The sequence below is a fragment of the Boleophthalmus pectinirostris genome, unplaced genomic scaffold (assembly GCF_026225935.1).
Source record: "Boleophthalmus pectinirostris isolate CB_2022bp ecotype Guang Dong unplaced genomic scaffold, ASM2622593v1 HiC_scaffold_17, whole genome shotgun sequence".
Taxonomy (NCBI): Eukaryota; Metazoa; Chordata; class Actinopteri; order Gobiiformes; family Gobiidae; genus Boleophthalmus; species Boleophthalmus pectinirostris.
This window is the reverse complement of record NW_026571115.1, coordinates 16,101,671-16,120,875: the sequence shown is the minus strand read 5'-3', so window position 1 is coordinate 16,120,875 and position 19,205 is coordinate 16,101,671. Positions and strand designations below refer to the sequence as shown.

At 40.6% G+C, this 19,205-nt stretch overlaps 2 protein-coding genes across 3 annotated transcripts; both read left to right on the top strand.

Annotated features, from left to right (window-relative positions):
• Positions 1-11,056: 11,056 nt before the first annotated feature.
• Positions 11,057-13,317, top strand: igfals (insulin-like growth factor binding protein, acid labile subunit). The gene is made up of 2 exons (XM_020932118.2): positions 11,057-11,144; positions 11,244-13,317. Exon 2 carries the CDS (start codon positions 11,245-11,247, stop codon positions 12,976-12,978), a length of 1,734 nt encoding a protein of 577 aa, XP_020787777.1. The 5' UTR covers positions 11,057-11,144; position 11,244; the 3' UTR covers positions 12,979-13,317.
• A 359-nt stretch (positions 13,318-13,676) lies between these two features.
• Positions 13,677-19,115, top strand: LOC110168805 (dynein axonemal assembly factor 8). 2 transcript variants are annotated; one of them, XM_055152376.1, is made up of 21 exons: positions 13,677-13,883; positions 14,005-14,106; positions 14,188-14,301; positions 14,386-14,476; positions 14,554-14,653; positions 14,739-14,939; positions 15,005-15,253; positions 15,341-15,458; positions 15,532-15,720; positions 15,800-15,937; positions 16,015-16,206; positions 16,282-16,389; positions 16,689-16,833; positions 16,908-17,169; positions 17,429-17,481; positions 17,555-17,709; positions 17,780-17,867; positions 17,949-18,080; positions 18,166-18,324; positions 18,668-18,952; positions 19,042-19,115. In XM_055152376.1, the coding sequence occupies exons 1-21, from the start codon at positions 13,809-13,811 to the stop codon at positions 19,056-19,058; spliced, it is 2,973 nt and encodes a 990-aa protein (XP_055008351.1). In that variant the 5' UTR covers positions 13,677-13,808; the 3' UTR covers positions 19,059-19,115. The 2 variants fall into 2 exon arrangements, with proteins under 2 accessions (XP_055008351.1, XP_055008349.1); XM_055152374.1 differs by having other exon boundaries at positions 14,383-14,476.
• Positions 19,116-19,205: the final 90 nt, after the last annotated feature.

The following is a 19,205-nucleotide window of genomic DNA, read 5'->3' as shown; positions in this document are numbered from 1 at the left end:
AAAAAGACATATCGCTCCATCTCTAATGGGAGTGAATAATGACACAATAACAAATTTTTAAGTACAATATATTGCTGAACAAAATAGATGATAAACGATAACACCGAAACAAATTTATGCTACTGACACAAAAACCCAAAAGTAGATTTCAACCACAAAAACTACTCTGAATGTACAATATGGTTAAATAATAATGAGCTGCAATAAATAAACAGTGGAATGAAACACTTTAGCACTTAGTTTGCATCTATAATTAGTCATAGAAGTTATTTATTCAATCTTTTACAGCTTACATCTTATCATATTGCCAAAAAATAACCAAAGATTCCCCAGTAGTGCAAAGAAATTGTACACCCGATAAATAGTGACATCCCAAAAATTACTGTTTCATCTGTCATATATTGAACAATAGGTCAATATAGTAATTATCATGACAGGCCTAATCATCTGGCTCAGGAACTTTGTTGATTTTGTGGAAATTCCAAACTTCCATTATTGTCTTATTATGTAGTCACTTTAGTGTTTACAGAGTGCTCAGTTGGAAGCACAGATTTTGATAGACCCCTGAGAGTGCTGTCATTTTTCCGAAGATGCCAGGAGACTGTCTTGTTAATTAGCCAGTGATGTTTCATTGCACCGAGATGGCTCCCTCTGGAAATTTAATCAGCACAATAACCTAATTCAGTCACATACAGAAGCTTAGACACGTACGGCGATGTCCAAAACACTCAGACAGGACTTCTTTTACGGAGTTTGTGAGAGATGCATTCAAAGTAAAGAAAAGGCACTTATCTTTAATCCCTTGGCCAATTATTGTAAATACAGACAGATAATAAGCGGAGATGGAAGGTGAGCATAACATTACTTTTTTGTCCAATCAAATCTATTCAAAATGAAATGTATATAACCTGAAAAAGGGACAAGAAGATAATGTTAATAATATCTAATATTAGTAATATAATAATATTATTATTCATCCATCGCATGGCCAAAACTTACTGCAGACAGATTTGAAGAAAAGTTCAACCTAAAACAAACTTACCAAATAACCCATACCAACCCAACCTGATAACTACCATATCGTTGTGCTGCCCAAACCAAGCATCAGAAGAAAACTGTTCAGAGCATTTCATGCACTGATCTACAGGCATTAAGTTACAGCCATAAAAATTACATACAGAAGACTGTAGCAAAAAAAAATAATGTGACCAAACTAGTGGCTATGCCAAAAGACAGTGAAAAGTGATGAAGTTTCCTGCACGCTGTTTTCAATGCAACACTGCAAAAGTTGATATTCCTATATATATATATATATATATATATATATATATATATATATATATATATCCATCCATCCATCCATTTTCGTCCGCTTATCCGGGGCCGGGTCGCGGGGGGAGCAGCCTAAGCAGGGACTCCCAGACTTCCTTCACCCCAGACACGTCCTCCAGCTCCTCCAGGGGGACCCCGAGGCGTTCCCAGGCCAGCCGAGAGACATAGTCCCTCCAGCGTGTCCTGGGTCTTCCCCGGGGCCTCCTCCCGGCGGGACATGCCCGGAACACCTCCCGAGGGAGGCGCCCAGGAGGCATCCGGAACAGATGCCCGAGCCACCTCAACTGGCTCCTCTCGACGTGGAGGAGCAGCGGCTCTACTCCGAGCTCCTCCCGTGTGACTGAGCTCCTCACCCTATCTCTAAGGGAGCTCCCAGCCACCCTGCGGAGGAAACTCATTTCGAGCGCTTGTATCCGCGATCTCGTCCTTTCGGTCACTACCCAGAGCTCATGACCATAGGTGAGAGTAGGAACGAAGACTGACCGGTAAATCGAGAGCTTCGCCTTTCGACTCAGCTCCCTCTTCACCACAACGGTCCGATACAGCGACCGCATCACTGCCGAAGCTGCACCGATCCGCCTGTCAATCTCACGTTCCGTCCTTCCCTCACTCGTGAACAAGACCCCGAGATACTTGAACTCCTCCACTTGAGGCAAAGACTCCCCACCCACCCGGAGAGGGCAAGCCACCTTTTTCCGGTCGAGAACCATGGCCTCGGACTTGGAAGAGCTGATCCTCATCCCAGCCGCTTCACACTCGGCTGCAAACCGCCCCAGTGCACATTGCAGGTCCTGGTTCGATGAAGCCAACAGGACAACATCGTCCGCAAACAGCAGAGATGAAATCCTGTGGTCCCCAAACCGGACCCCCTCCGGCCCCTGACTGCGCCTAGAAATTCTGTCCATAAATACAATGAACAGAACCGGTGACAAAGGGCAGCCCTGGCGGAGTCCAACATGCACCGGGAACAGGTCTGACTTACTGCCGGCAATGCGAACACAGCTCCTGCTCCGGTCATACAGGGACCGGACAGCCCTTAGCAAAGGGCCCCGGACCCCATACTCCCAGAGCACCCCCCACAGGACACCACGAGGGACACGGTCGAATGCCTTCTCCAGATCCACAAAACACATGTGGACTGGTTGGGCAAACTCCCATGAACCCTCGAGCACCCTATGGAGAGTGTAGAGCTGGTCCAGTGTTCCACGGCCAGGACGAAAACCACACTGCTCCTCCTGAATCCGAGGTTCGACTATCGGCCGGATTCTCCTCTCCAGTACCCTGGCATAGACCTTACCGGGAAGGCTGAGAAGTGTGATCCCCCTATAGTTGGAACACACCCTCCGGTCCCCCTTCTTATACAGAGGGACCACCACCGCGGTTTGCCAGTCCAGAGGTACTGTCCCCGACCGCCACGCGATGTTGAAGAGGCGTGTCAGCCAAGACAGCCCCACAACATCCAGAGACTTCAGGTACTCAGGACGGATCTCATCCAACCCCGGAGCCTTGCCACCAAGGAGCTTGCCAACCACCTCAGTGACTTCGGCCAGGGTGATGGATGAGTCCGCCTCCGAGTCCCCAGCCTCGGCCTCCTCCTCGGAGGACGTGACGGTGGGATTGAGGAGATCCTCAAAGTATTCCTTCCACCGCCGGACAACGTCCCCAGTCGAGGTCAACAGCTCTCCCCCCGCACTGTAAACAGTGTTGGTGAAGAACTGCTTCCCCCTCCTGAGGCGCCGGACGGTTTGCCAGAATCTCTTTGAGGCCGTCCGATAGTCCTTCTCCATGGCCTCCCCGAACTCCTCCCAGCTCCGAGTTTTTGCCTCCGCGACCACACGGGCTGCAGCACGCTTGGCCCGCCGGTACCTGTCAGCTGCCTCAGGAGTCCCCCGAGCCAGCAAGGCCCGATAGGACTCCTTCTTCAGCTTGACAGCATCCCTTACTTCCGGTGTCCACCACCGGGTTCTGGGGTTGCCGCCGCGACAGGCACCACAGACCTTACGCCCACAGCTCCGAGCAGCTGCATTGACAATAGAGGCCGAGAATGAAGCCCACTCGGACTCCATATCTCCAGCCTCCCCCGGAATCCGGGAGAAGTCCTCCCGGAGGTGCGAGTTGAAGGTCCCTCTGACAGAGGGCTCCGCCAGACGTTCCCAACAGACCCTCACTACACGCTTGGGCCTGCCAGGTCTTTCCGGCTTCCTCCTCCGCCAGCGAACCCAACTCACGACCAGGTGGTGATCAGTTGACAGCTCAGCCCCTCTCTTCACCCGAGTGTCCAAGACACGCGGCCGGAGATCAGATGACACGACGACAAAGTCGATCATCGACCTCCGGCCTAGGGTGTCCTGGTGCCACGTGCACTTATGGACACCCTTGTGCTCGAACATGGTGTTTGTTATGGACAAACTGTGACTAGCACAGAAGTCCAATAACAAAACACCACTCGGGTTCAGATCGGGGAGGCCGTTCCTCCCAATCACCCCTCTCCAAGTGTCACTGTCGTTGCCCACGTGGGCGTTGAAGTCCCCCAGGAGAACAACGGAGTCCCCGGTCGGTGCACTGTCTAGTACCCCTCCCAAGGACTCCAAGAAGGCCGGGTACTCTGCACTGCTGTTCGGCCCGTAGGCCGACACCACAGTGAGAGACCTGTCCCCGACCCGAAGGCGCAGGGACGCGACCCTCTCGTTCACCGGGGTGAACTCCAACACACAGCGACTGAGCTGTGGGGCAATGAGCAGGCCCACACCAGCCCGCCGCCGCTCCCCGCGGCCAACGCCAGAGAAATGGAGAGTCCAGCCCCTCTCAAGGAGTTGGGTTCCAGAGCCCAAACTGTGCGTGGAGGTGAGGCCGACTATATCTAGTCGGTAACGCTCAACCTCCCGCACAAGCTCAGGCTCCTTACCCCCCAGCGAGGTGACATTCCATGTCCCCAGAGCTAGTCTCCATGTCCGGAGATCCGGTCGCCGAGGCCCCCGCCGTCGACTGCTGCCCAGATCTCTCTGCACCGGCCCCATATGGATCCTCCTGCGGGTGGTGGGCCCACGTGAGGACGGCCCCACGTCGCTCCTTCGGGCTGAGCCCGGCCGAGCCCCGTGGGGGGAGGCTCGGCCACCAGGCGCTCGCTGGCGAGCACCCACCCCCGGCCTGGCTCCAGGGTGAGGCCCCGGTGACGCCAATCCGGGCGACGTAACTGGCCTTGCTCGTACACTCATCATAGGGGCTCTATCTCTATATATATATATATATATATATATGTATATACTAAAGACAAGTCAGAACCCTTTTCCTAATCTTAACCATTATAGATTTGTGCTCAGTCTTAACCAAACACAAGACCTACGGCAAGACATTCATGGACAAAGTACATCTAATATGCCTGTGTTGACAGTCTGATGTTTTTTTTCCCTTTTTGGCATGTTTTAAACTGCTATTTAACCTACACAAGAGTAGAGTAGAAACAACACAAATCTAGTCAATTTCAAATTAATCATGAAATGCTTTCACTCTGAACAATTTGAAATGAGCTTTATCACCTTTAATAACAATGAACTAAGGAAACAGCTGATAGAAATTGCGATAAAGTAATTTATAAAGTAAATTAATGAAAATAAGGGGCGACATGTGGGTGGAGGTGTGTCCTTGTGGAGGTCTCTGGAGTAGGGTTCACTGGATGACTCTGTTGAATGTTTTGGACCTCAGATCTAAAGCTTTCAGCTGTATTCAATACAGGACTGGGCATTTACTTTAACAGAGTCCATAGATCAGCATAAAGAGCAAACAGGAAACATTTGCTACAAAGCCTGCCCTATATAGTCTACTCTGTGGTTTCTGCAAAGCAATTCAAAAATCAGACATTTATTTTCCACATAATCCAGTGTGTGCATGCAGCCGGCCCAATGCGCTCTCATCACAATGAACCACAAAGACACAAGACACAGATCTGAGACTGCAGCTGCTGAAAGACTGGGGTGGATTAGGAGTCAGGGCCTATGGAGATGAATCCCTCCAACATCAGACGCACTGTCAAAAGGAGATCCGTGAAGCCTCAAATGAACTTTTTCTCATGGCTTTGTGGAGTATGTAACTAGGGATGGGACCAAATACAATTCCCACAAGATGAGACACAGGATTGGGTCCAATATAATTAATAATACATAAATTGAGCAGTTCAGGTCACACTAATGACTACAGCTCATGAGGTGTATTTACTATACTGAGTCATCATTTATTTGTGAGGGTCAATATTTATCGTACATACCTTTTCTTTATATTAGTTTTTTGCAATATGATAAGATTTGAGTTGTAGAAGATTGAATTATTTGTGACTAACTGTAACACACAGGGTGCTTATATTCTTATTATTTAGTATTTTAAAATGTTTTACAAAAACTGAGTCACGGTGTATATTTTGTTGTGGATATAGTTGATTTGTTCCACCATAACATCAACATTTGGACTGCACAACTGTTAACCAAATTGCAATTCAACATTTGAGTCTGTTCCTAGTGGCTACATTCCAACTATTATGATGGATGTTATCTGCTCTCAAGATGATAATTATTTTGCATCTAATCAATTTTGAATTACAATCATGTTCCTGATAACATTACAATTCCCCCATTCTGATCTAACGCTATAGCTATAATGTTGCAGGCTTGATTACATTTACATATGTCTCAGTGGTGAAACACGTGTCTGTATAAGAACCAGAAACCACCAGCTGCCCTTATAGCATTAGCATTGTGATAAGAGCTCTAGGTTAAAGGGTCCATATTATGCTATTTTCTGATCTATGTTATGTTTTTCCTCATCAAGAACATACCTGCAGTTGTGTTTTGTTTCATTCACATGTGTTTAACCTGCAAATCCTGCATATTCAGGCACAGAGTTTTTCTTGAAAACACTGTCCCACCTTGTGCCATCATGTGATAATACAAGAAATGCTCCACTATGTTTTTAAACTCCATACACCTTCCCTAGAATCATTTAGATGATTTCAGCCTTGGAAATGCCGATCTCTACTGAACGAAATGTAAAAGGTATCTGTTAGCTTGAAAACTACCGCTTGATGGCATCACAAGGAACAGAGCATTATGAGCTTTGGAGATGCAGACAGACTAATAATGCAGGATTGCTTAAACATGTGTGAACAAAACAAAACACAACTCCAGGTATATTTTTGAGGACGTAACAACATTATAACATGGCTTAAATCTCACAAAAGTCAATCCTTCAAACACCAATCACACTTTGTCATTTTGTTATAATGTAAAAACTGTCTATAAACTTACAGCATTCTCATCCAAAACATTTAATGAGCCCCAACGCTCGCCTTTGAATGAAATCAAGATAAGAACTTTCATTAATCTTACAAGCAAAGAAATTCACTTAATTATAGTCTAATATATTCAAGTCAAGCCAACTCTTAATTGCATTTCTTTCTATGGAGTCTGCCTCATATGAATTCAAAACCCAATTCTGCATAAGGCCAGCGACAAAAATATGTATGAAGTGATGTATTTTTTATGTGTTTGTAAAATTTAAATGTCTATGCTTGAAGTCACCATCATTAGGAATAGATGACTTCATTTAAATTCTGTCATTTGCTCTTAATGGGTAACAGAGACTGAAGCAGGTGTAATGTTATTGCAGGGGCCTCACACACACTATCAGTCAAAAGTTTGGACTCACCCTCTCATTCAATGTTTTTTTTTCATATTGTTTACTTTCTACATTTGATATACATAAAGAAGACATCAAATATATGAAGCAAGATATATAGAATCTTTTAGTAAAGAAAAAAAGGTTAAATAACCCTACATAGTTCCATACATCTTACTTCATATATGTGATGTCTTCTGAATGGATATCAAATGTAGACACTAGTAAACAAAACAAAACAAAACAAAAAAACATTGAATGAGAGGGTCAGTCCAAACTTTTGACTTGTTGTGTATACTGTAGTAGTGTATGCTTATTTGAAGTCAATGTAAAGAGGCTTATCTTGGCCAATCAACATCTATGGCACATAGAGATGATTTTTAACATAAATCCATCCTCAGTCTCTTGCCCATGTTATTTAAGGAATGAATAGAACTAAGGTGTCAGGAAAATGAAAAAATTTGAATGTTCATACAGAAATGCAGACTTCCATCTCTAGAGACACGACAATGGGTCTATTCAACGAGCAGAAATAGAGAGAGGGAGACAGGGAGAGAGATAGAGAAAAAGAAAGAAAGGGAATGAGAGAAAGACTAATGGACACTGGCTTATACATTCATCTGTGTTATTACATCACCAGAGTAAAAAGTGGTGATCATTTCTAGGATGTAATATACATTGTCATAGTCAGAAAAGGTTCTAAAATGTTTTTTGGTTAGATAATCTTACAAAAACACTGTGGTGAGATTTTGAGACTAAAATGTTTCACCAAACTTGTACTTTAGTCAGGCAGGCACAAATGTTTGTCTTATCATGTGTCATTCCAGTTTTAACTCTTTTTTTTTTTTTTTTTTTTTTTTTATGTCAACAAAGATTAAAATGGGGGAGAGACTTTTGTCAAGAGATCATTATCTATATTTTTTCTACAAAATATATAGATTTTATAGATAAAAAAAAAAAGAGCGGAGCTTACCATCTGCCAGAAAACAAAACCATCCATAATATAACTCATGTTTGTGTGTTAAAGCAATAGCTTATGTTTTATGGCTACATTAACAGAAGCCTATCCATGGGTTTCATTTTCAAAATGATAAAGAATTAGGACCACTGCCAACATGACTAGCAATTTAAAACAAAAATGTAAAATCTTTTTCAATGGAAAAATGGCAAAATAATGCAGATAACAGTAGGCTTAAATCCACACATACCCCTAAGTGCAGGGATACGTTCTGGTGGTAAGCAATAACAAAAGTATGTGCTCAGTATTCTTTTCTCCAAATTTAGCTATGCTTTGTTGTCAACTTCATACATTTGAACAGTGCAGCTCAGACAACCAACTGTCAGAGTGAAATTATTTGAAATGATGCCCTCAGCTGCCATACTCTGCTTTGGACACAACTGTCACATTCGATTATAAAACAGACTGATCCAACATCTTTCAGACGTCAAGACAGAGACAATGTCCTCCCTCCAAAAAGTCACTGCCTAGAACCATGATTACAGTCATTCACCACTCTAAGCTGCTAAAGACATCAGCAAGTTCAACTGTCAAAACAAACACATTATGAAAAATACATTGAGCCTTAAGCAGACAAAGGTCATAGCAAGTATCAGGAATAACGCAATAAAAACAACAAAGCTTTCAAATATAATGGCCATATCATAGTTCAGACTATGCATGGGTTTTCTGCACTTATCCAGGAGGGCAGATTAGCATTCAAACAACAGCAGAAGAAAACACTTGACCTTGTAGGTGTAAGTCCCGATGAAGACCTTCTTGTTGGTATTAATTTTGACTAGAGACCAACTGACAAGCTTTTTTCATGGAAGATGCAGATACTGGTACCGGACAAAGCAATGACCGATGGACTCTGATGATATTTTTTGGCCGATGTAGGTAATTTTTCCCCAAATTATCGAATACAAATTTAGTACAAACTCACCCACAGCCTTTACTACAAACTGCACAGAGTCCAGTATAGTCACATTTTTGCAATACCCTCTTTGGACTAAAGTGTTCAAACAAAGCTTTATGTATATATTTTTAATGCTTATTTAGACAGCTGGTTGGGCCAAACAAAATTTCAGCCTGTGCTGGAGATTTATGGCAGATAGCCAATACGTCTAATTTTGACGAACAGAGTGCCTCAGATCCGTCCCTTTTTATTTTAATATTGAATACGCTAAAAAAACACGAAGCACCCAACCTCAATACTAGCAATAAAATAGTATTTGCTTTCAGAAACTATAGGCTGAGTTTCCGGAATTTCTTATATACTAGTCATAAAAAATTACGATTTAGAGTTTTAGAGACACCAGTGATCTATATATCTATATATCAATATATGAATTAGTGGTGGGAGGAGTGGAAACCCTGGAAGAACCCACTACAGTAACATATTATGGACATGCAGCTTTCATAGTCAGCCAATCAGTGGATAGAGAACCAACAATATTTTTACATGGATGCCAGAATGCTAACCACCCAACCACTGTGCATGACTGGAAAATAGGCTATGAAATAACATTAACACAAAAGAAATCTACCGTGCAAGACTTTGACTGTGCTGTTTTTGCCAGTCATTTTTAAGATTTTGGAAAACTAATTACAGCATTTAGTACCATCTAAGCTCTTCTAAGTAAATGCATCTGTCTGGGTAAAAGCGCCAAAGCTTTTATGTTATCCAATTAATACAATAATTATCAGCAACAGCTCTCGCAGACAAGTCCCTTTGATTAAAATATCATAAATACATAAGACTGAAGCCAATAACAACTTGTACAATGTTTATAATGCTAATTGGTATGAATGAATATGCTTTTGAAGAAAGATGCATACAAACAAGATATGTATATAGATGAATTGGAACAAATAGCCAAGACAAAGAGTTTCTTACCCTGACATCTTCTCATTTTGATGACCACAGCAGATGACAACATCTTTCTACCGGAAAAGCCAATTAGAGGTGTCATTTGTGTCTTCTACTGAACTGTTATAATGAGTTGTAATTGCCTTCACAAATCAAGGTAAGAATGAATAAACTTTTAGTTGTTAGAAAACTTTTATTCTTTATACTAGTATTTGTACTACTATTCTGAAGCTAAATGAGAATAAGTTTGTTTACATAACCACAGTACCCTCTACTGGTAATGATTGTGAAAGCACTTTTAGAAAGGGTCACTCAGCACAGATAAGCATAACGTAGAACCATTGCTATGCCTTCTGATTTCATTTCACAAGAGAAGTTCTGAAGTAGTATATATTGTTTATGTTGACTTTAATCAATGAAATTTTGTGCTGTCCCGATGTTATCTGAAAGTAGTTGTACTTTAGAGTCTGGCAGGTTCATGGTTGGCTAAAAAGAACCCAGATACCAAGTACAGAGTAAACATTAAGTTAGTCATTACAGTCATACATGTGATTAGGAAACAGACCTCATGCACTGGTCATATCCTGCACAGTGACACAAATCAATATAATTCATGTTATGTAGGGAATATGAACCACACAACCATCTTGATCATTGTAAATGTCTAATTTGTAAATGAATATGACTAAATATTTGTAAAATTACATGATTACCCTAGATGTGTGTTAAAATGTATATTAACGTAAAGAGCAACATGCCTGTGTTATCTCTATGCCATCAGTTCAGATCTACAGTAAGTGAACTCAATGACTGAGCCTCTGTAAACATCAAAGGCCATTCACTTAATAAGAGACGTATACATGAATGGACTATTTATTTTTTGTATCTACAAAATGCTCAAAAATACTATAGTATAATCATGATATGTGACATACTACTAAAGCAATAAATAAAAAAATAAATAAAAAATACAGTTATTTACATTTTCTACACTTTTTGTTGTTTACAGTTGTCAGAGCTGAAATACCTCAAAGCAATCTTTTTTTTTTTAAATTCAGTATATTTTTAAAGACATTTAATAACCACAATGCCAATAAAGCTATTATATGAAAATGATGGCATATTGAAAATGAAAGGGTTAATTATTCCAGTTTTCTGACTTACCAGAACCATTGTGTGCTTGTGGAGGGGGCAGGCTTCTGCATACAAACACACGCACAAGGGTCAAGCATCAGTGTTTGAGCCTGTAAACACTGAATCCAGAACAGCAGCTGCAAGGTAAGGTGGATTTAAAATTAAATGCTTACACTAGGGAAACATGGTGAGATTGGGCTTTGTGTATTGACTACATACTTTTTTTTTAAAATATTTTTCTAGTATGAAAGCCATTGTACTGCTGGTGTTGTTGGCGCAGGGGGTCCTTCTTGTGCAGTCCACTCCAGATAGCTCTGCGGAGAGGGGAACAGAAGAGCCTATACCATGTTCAAAAGCATGCACCTGTCTTTACGATGACTACAGTCTGGAGCTCAACGTTTACTGCAGCTTCAGAAACTTGAGCCAGGTTCCAAATGACATGCCAACGTCCACCCATTCACTTTGGCTAGATGGAAACCTATTCTCGTCACTCCCAGCTAACTCTTTCAAAGACCTTTCCAATCTGGATTTTCTAAATTTGCAAAGTGGACAGTTGGTCAACATTGACACCCAGGCCTTTCGAGGACTACGATCTCTTGCTCATGTCCATCTTGAGAGAAACCGATTGAGAACTTTACCAGGTACAGTTTTCCAAAGTACGCCAAATCTTGCCTCATTGAGTCTGCACAATAACCAGCTCACTCGCATTGAGGAAAGACTTTTTGCTGGACTGTCCAGCATGTGGCTCTTGAACCTGGGCTGGAACTCCATAGCAGTGCTCCCAGAGACAGCATTCCAGGACCTCCTTGGCTTACGGGAGCTGATTTTGGCTGGGAATAAGCTAGCTTACCTGCAACCTCAGCTATTCCAAAACCTTGTAGAACTAAAAGAGCTAGATCTAACTGGAAATTTTATCAAGGTCATCAAAGCTAATGTGTTTGTCAAACTTACCAAACTGCAAAAGCTGTACTTGGCTCAAAATCAGATAGTAACAGTAGTACCCAGAGCTTTTATAGGCATGAAATCTCTTAGATGGCTAGACCTTACAAATAACAAGCTAACCACTTTGCATGACGATACTTTCTTGGGCCTTCATAGTCTACATGTGTTACGTCTTTCCAATAACACAATTAATGGAATACGTCCCAGAACTTTTCGTGATCTGCAGTATCTAGAAGAGCTTCGGCTTAGCTACAACAGAATCCGATCTTTGGGAGAGAGGATTTTTGAAGGTCTTGGTCATCTTGAAGTGCTAGAGCTAGATCACAATCAAGTCCAGGAGGCACACATGGGTAGTTTTACAGGGCTGTCCCATGTTGCAGTTATAAATCTTTCAGGGAGTTGTTTCATCACACTTCCAGACCAGGTTTTTAAAGGCTTGCCAAAGCTTCACAGCCTCCATTTGGATAGAGGTTGCCTTACCAGAATCACTTCTCAAGCTTTCACTGGACTTTCTGGTCTACGCCGAATATTTTTACAACATAACAACATCTCATCGGTAGAACGCAACAGCTTCGTTGACATGGCTGGCTTATCAGGTTTAGATTTGCGTTCAAACAAACTAGACACAATAACTGTCCAAGCATTCTTGGGCCTGAAAAATTTAGAGTACTTGCTTCTGTCGAACAATGAATGTCGACTGTTGGTGCTGAATGACACAAAACAGGTTCTCCCTAAACTCCGATATATTGATCTCAGGGACAATGCCTTGGCTAATGTGATCCCAGATTTCCCACTGACCATGGAAAAACTTCTTCTCTCTGGAAACCCCTGGAGATGTGACTGCAGTGCTCTCCCACTCAGAGAATACAGCCAGGCAAATCCTTTGGTTGTTCCACGACAACTGGAGACTCATGCAGAGGGTGAAGAGCCAGATACTACCATTACAATATACAACAACATTACGTGCACTACTCCAACTCAACTGGCAGGACAGGACCTACGAGACATAAACAGTGAACATTTTCAGAGCTGCTAGTCTGGTAGTTACATTTCTATGGTCTCAAAACTGAAGACAAAAACATAAGAGAGCTTTACATACAAGTTAAAAGTTTAGGATTAGACAGAAACAAAATCAATAAATATGCACTTTTTAAGATATGGTAGGCTGTGATGATAATTACCTACACACTAACATCATCATTAAGGTTTACAGATCTACAGGTAATTAGCCACTAATGTTGTGCAATATATTCCATTTCTGATCTCTGATGTAATAAGGAATTTCTGGTCAGGGGAATTTGTGATTATATGTTTGCTTTTTGCATTAGTTTGCACTGTTGTTCAAAGATATTGAGCAATAAAAATAACAAGTATAACACAGTCTATAAAATGTCATTATTTTCACACAAAAAAAGAGAGAGAGCATGCTAAGCTAACAAATTATTTTAACAGACTTAGCTAAGTTAGCAGGGCTAGCCTGCTACCAGCTAAAGTTAACTTTAAAGCAAAATAAATATTTGAAGATTTGGGGAAATTGAGGAAGTCAAACAATTGCAGATAAGCTGAAAACTTACAAAAAAAAAAAAAAAAAAAAAAAAAAAGAACAGAAAAGAAAAGAAAGAAAGAAACCTACATATTTTATGGCCTTCGGTTCTTGTAGTGACGACCGCCTCATATCTGTAAATCAGGTACTTTTCCGACAGCCCCTGAACGCCACACGCAGAGCAGGTAAAGTTTCCGTTGCCATGGTACCCACAGCGCTTTATCAGCTTCCCTCACAGCACGTAACATTAATCACAGCAAACAACTCAAAGTTAGGTTTTAGTTTAAACATAGACCAATATTTCTACCCTGCGACTAAAAATAATGGACAACAGCCTTTGGAGGACGATTGTGGAAAACGTGCAGCCGTATATTCCCTCAATTGAACCAGCTTCATCGGTAGGTAGCAATGTAATTAGTTAACAGGTAGCAACATGACTGACATTAGCAAAAACCTTGAGCTTTATGTGAAAGAGAAAGAAATTAAATAAACATTAACAGATTTTTATTTACCCTGCAGTCTGAGGACGAAGGTAGTATTGAAATATTTCAAAGACCAACTGGGCTCTCTCTGCAACTTCCTGATGACACTAGAGACACGATTGCACCACCATTTGTAGAGGTATTTCACTGGCACTGAATCACTTGTATGATTTATTTAAAACAGTTGCTTTTCCCACTGACAATCTTATGTGAAATGAAGGAGCCACTGGATGTAAGTGAACCAGAAAACATTGCAGAGTTAAACAAGAGTCCCGACACTGCTTTGAACTCAAGTGAAAAGAGTCTCAGTAATCACATTGTCCTCTCGTTTGCTGTAAGTACATAAGACTGTCATTTTCCACATATTATTATATTTAGCATGTGAGAAATTACAATAGTAAATTGATTGTCACAGAAGCTTGAACATTTGGATCTAAATGTTTTCCAAAACACCCAAAAAGTAATCAAGCCACAACGGGGCACAGCTGAAATAGGAGATGGATATCCAGGCAAGTACAACTGTCTCAAACAATACATTTTAAATATGAACATACTCTATTTGGCATTATTTCATTGTTTTGAACAGATGGCGGCAAGGAAAATTACTACAAAAATATTTTGGAAAAAATAGCATCTTTCTGTGAGAAGCAGTCAGTCAAGTCCCACCATAATCCAAACTATGTCAAGTTAGTTAGTTCATATTTTTATAATAGATACATTTTTATTGCAGTATTTGTACTTGCAATTTTTTTTTTAAAATTTGCAATACAGGAAGAACTACATGGGGCCCATACCAGAGGAAAACATGGTGGAAGAGATCAAAGAACGTCCAACTGTTTACATTGATTTGAGATGCACCAGTCAGACATCCACAAAACCAATAAAGTCTCCCTCCCAGTGCTCTGTTCACAAAGAAGCAGTACCAGCTAAGAGCCCCAGTCAAGTCCATGCAGGAACACAGACAAGCTACTGGTGAGCCACTTATTATCTTGCATTTTAATGTTTCATTTTTCATGAAACATGTTTTCTCCTTATAGGAAAGAAACGGGCAAAAGCATGTTACTTCGGAAAATACGCGAGAACAATCAAAGGAATAAATGCATGAATAAAACTGGAGTGAAAAAGAAACGTGTTTGTGTTAAAACATTGGATTTTATGGAGGCTACAAACAAAGACTACTGTGAAAGCCAACAAGAGGGCACAGACCATTCATGTGTGGAGTTTGAACACGCTAAACCTAAAACAGAAAATCTGAAGAATAACCAAGAACTATCTAAGAAACAAAGGTATGTGATTCTGGCTTCAAGTAATTATTATTAAGCATTTTAAGGAACAATAAAATGTTATATGCCTAATTATGTATTATTTATCAGAGATCATTACCATAAGCAATGTCAACACACTGTAAAAGAACTGGAGAAATGTCGGCCAACAAAGTCTGTTGGGCAAAAGCAACCAGCTGCTGAAAATACTGATCTTCTTTATGATATTGTGAGCGCGATTTATCGAAGAAATTGGATTACAGTTGATCAAATAGTGACAACTGAACTGACTTTTCATTCAGGACGCCTCCCATCTTGAGCCAGTTCGAACATTACCAACAGACAGAGGGAATGCTGGACACGTGCTGCTGATTGTCAATCTCTCAAGTCTTGGAATGGTTACTAAGAAAGAACGCAGAATAAGAAGAAGAAAAATCAATTCAGATTTTACCAACCTTTATAACACTTTAGTGACTTGGCTTCTATCCTTAGTTAGTATTAAACACTTTTTTTCTATATACAGATACTTTTAATAAGGTCTTTATCTTTGCTTTTTGCTTTTCTTTTTAGGTGGGCCCTCATTCACCAAGTGCTATTGAAGCTAATGCTAATGTACCATTCTGGGTTGTTGGATTGCAGCAGCTTTGGACAAAGAGAGGACTGTCTTTGTACGTCTTAGCTGTAGCCAAACAAACTTATACTCAAAGGGTAACAGTACAAGTAATATAATGATGATTTGTATATAACTTAGAGGATTTTGTAATTACTGTTGTGTTTATTACTAGAAAAAGGACACAGACATTCCTACTCCCTTCCACAACCACATTAGCAGATTTCTGTTTGAGACTTCACTCCCCACTATAGCTCACTGGGTTCCTCAGCTGAATACCATCATGGGAGAAGACATCTACAATGCCCCTATCTATCTCCCATCATGCAATCTAAGCTCTTTTATCACTGTAACCTCTAACAAAGAAGTGGGTTATATACTGTTTTAACTTTCTGGATTTGTGGATTCTCTTTTATTCTTTTTGTCGGTTTGGTGCTTTTAGGTAATAGGCAGAATATTTGAGCTGAGTCCAGGGTTTTACTGGCAGACATTGGAAACCCCAGGCCATAAATGCAAAGGAAGAGAGACCATTCAAGACCTGCATACAGAGGTAAGAACTGTACATTAGGGCTACAACCAACAAATATCTGAACAATAATTTTAACATTTTCCTGTCTTTGTGATACAACTCGTTTTCCTAACAAATAGTAGCGTCTGTTTATGGTCCAGTTAACAATGAACATTATATTCAAATAGTGGACAATTATTTTAGTAGTTGATTAATCACAATCACCCCAATAATCATTGCAGCCCTACTGTATATCCAAGGAAAATAATATAAATGTATTTGTTTTTTTATGATTGAAATATATGTCTTTAACTTTCTTTAACTATCTCAATATATTGTAGATATCCATTACTTTGGGACATAAAGACTTTTACCAACATCCACTATTGGCACACTATACCCTACAGGCCATCCTTGTCTCAGGTTTAGATATTTGTGGTTTAAGACTCCTTTATCCATCACCTGAGTCTCTGCCTGATCATTTTGGTAAAGAAAATATTTGTAATACTTTATTTTCTTGTTGTTTTGAGAATACGAATGATGTACTTGAAATCTTTCAGGGTGCAAGACATTTCTTCAGAAAGGGAGTGACAATGGGCACATCCTTGTCATGGCAGTCCGTGGCCCCTATGCCCATTCTATATCACAGGGCATAAATAGAACAGTGCAGCACATGTTCTGGCAGAAGACGGTTGGTGCTGAAGATGGTGAAGCTGATTCTTTGCTGCTATACACACCTCAACAGCAAGTTCAAATCCACAAAGAGCTGTGTCTGTGGTTTTCTGGGAGACTGGAAAAGTACCAGAATGAGTCTTTAAAAAGGTTTGTTGTCAGATATGAAAACATTATTATATCTAAAAAATTTCCTACTTTGGTTACATGGGGGATTTTATCATTTCTCTATCTTGCTCTGATTTATTCTCATAAGTTTTGTGTTTTAGAAATATTCTTATATTTTACTGTTTCCCAGTCAGATATATGTTGATCCAGTTAACCATATCCTTACCACAGAACTGACCATGTAATTTAATGATATACAGAGCCAGTGTATAGGAACTTAGCTTTGAATCTTTTTTCTTAGCGAAGTTCAGGTAATCGAGAACAGTACGTCCTTCCTGTGTGCTACAACTAAAGGTAAACTACTCAAAGTCCTCTTGTTCATAATATGTTCTAGATGTATTTCTCACCATGTCTCCTCATTGTACAGCTGACATACTCCTTGTGGTGTCACCACTCATTCCACCATGTTGCTACGGCCAAGTGCTTTCCACATGTGAACACAGAGGATTTATTCTCAGTGCGTTACAGATCATGAAACTCGATAATGATAGAACTTCACTACTAGGACTCACCAGTCAGCAAGTAGGACTAATTTAGGTATTATGTGCAATGAATCAACAACTATGTGTGTGTAAATGTTTGTGCTGTGTAGGCTCAAATCTTCTGCACATCCCAAAAATGTCTGGTGTTGATACTTAAGAAGGAAAATGCACTGCATCACACGATTTCTCTTCTGTTGGGTATGCAGTGTTTTATTTCCGTGAATTATGTGTAATTTTATCTGTGCTTTGGCTAGTATGTTTTTCTTGCCTTTTTGTCAGCTCTTATGAAAGAATTCAAGTCACACAACCTTCTGACCTTCCTGCCATCCAGGGGTGATGTTGTTCAAATAGTTGAGCCAAGTTTGTGTTTCCATACAACCTCCTACAGCAACAACATGTTTAATATTTTTGGTAAGAAATCTAATCTCAATGTCATTTTAACTTAAGTTCATTGTCACTTCCATATTTACATTTGCATTTACATTATGCTTAATAGTAGAGCCAGCTTGGGCAGTCCCAGATCCTTCCACTGTGGTCCTGTCTAGTCAAAAGTGTCCCTTGGACCTGGAGGAGGATGAGGTGGTAGTTTTCAATTTGTGTGGACAGGACATGGGCCAAGGTCTGAGCCTTCTACACAGAACCCTCACGCAACACGGTAGGTAAAGGCAGGACATTTTAACCACCTGTTCATCATTGGTGGCCATTTTGATAGTTAACATTATAAGTAACCATTTTGACACACAAATTGTACAAATCTGTTTGATCTATATCAGAACTAGTATACCATTAAAAATAATTAAAATGTATATTGTGCCTTTTTGCTGGTATTGAAATTAAGTTTGAAATGTTTGCAACTTGCATCTTGAAACTGTTACTCTAGCGACAGATGTGGCTCTGAAGAAATAACTTACCTACGTGGCATTGATCATGATGTAATGTCTGATGAGTGTTTATATAATCAGATTTAGAACAGTTATTACACTGTATTTGCTGTGCAGGGTTTCAGCTGCTCGCTCTGAAATGGCTGCCTGCGTTGAGTCGACTTCAGGCCCTGGAAGTGAGCCCTTATGAGGTTGGAGAGAAGCACAGCCACAACGCTCTGGTCACTCTGATGTCTGGCCCTGCTCTGGTGTGTGCTCTGAGGCGGAACAATGCTCTATTAGCTCTGAGGAAACTTCTGCTGATGGAGTCCAATGGAGATTTGGGTATTTTGATGTCACCCACACCTGAAGTGACAGCCAGACAATGTGCACTTTTCTTCTTTGAACATGAACTTATTTCTTGTAAGTGTTGATTCATATTGTACATTTCCCTATGTTTATTCATTTTGCAAACAATGATTATGACACTTCCTTGTGTTTATATATTTTAGGTGCAGTGAAAAAGTGACTGAAAAGCATAGAGGATATGTTAACCCACACTGAACTGTCACTTACAAGTTACCCATAACAATCTCTATTGCAATAAATGCTTGAAATATACATTCTGTGTGTGAAATACCTGTAGATCTATGTATTCATCTTCACTAAGTTATTC

Coding starts and splice junctions, on each gene's coding strand:
- LOC110168805 (XM_055152374.1), top strand. CDS start 13,809: ATGGACAACAGCCTTTGGAGGACGATTGTGGAAAACGTGCAGCCGTAT. Junction 15,721..15,799: donor TGACTTGGCTTCTATCCTTA/GTTAGTATTAAA, acceptor TTTTCTTTTTAG/GTGGGCCCTCATTCACCAAG. Junction 16,207..16,281: donor CTGTAACCTCTAACAAAGAA/GTGGGTTATATA, acceptor TGGTGCTTTTAG/GTAATAGGCAGAATATTTGA.
- igfals (XM_020932118.2), top strand. CDS start 11,245: ATGAAAGCCATTGTACTGCTGGTGTTGTTGGCGCAGGGGGTCCTTCTT.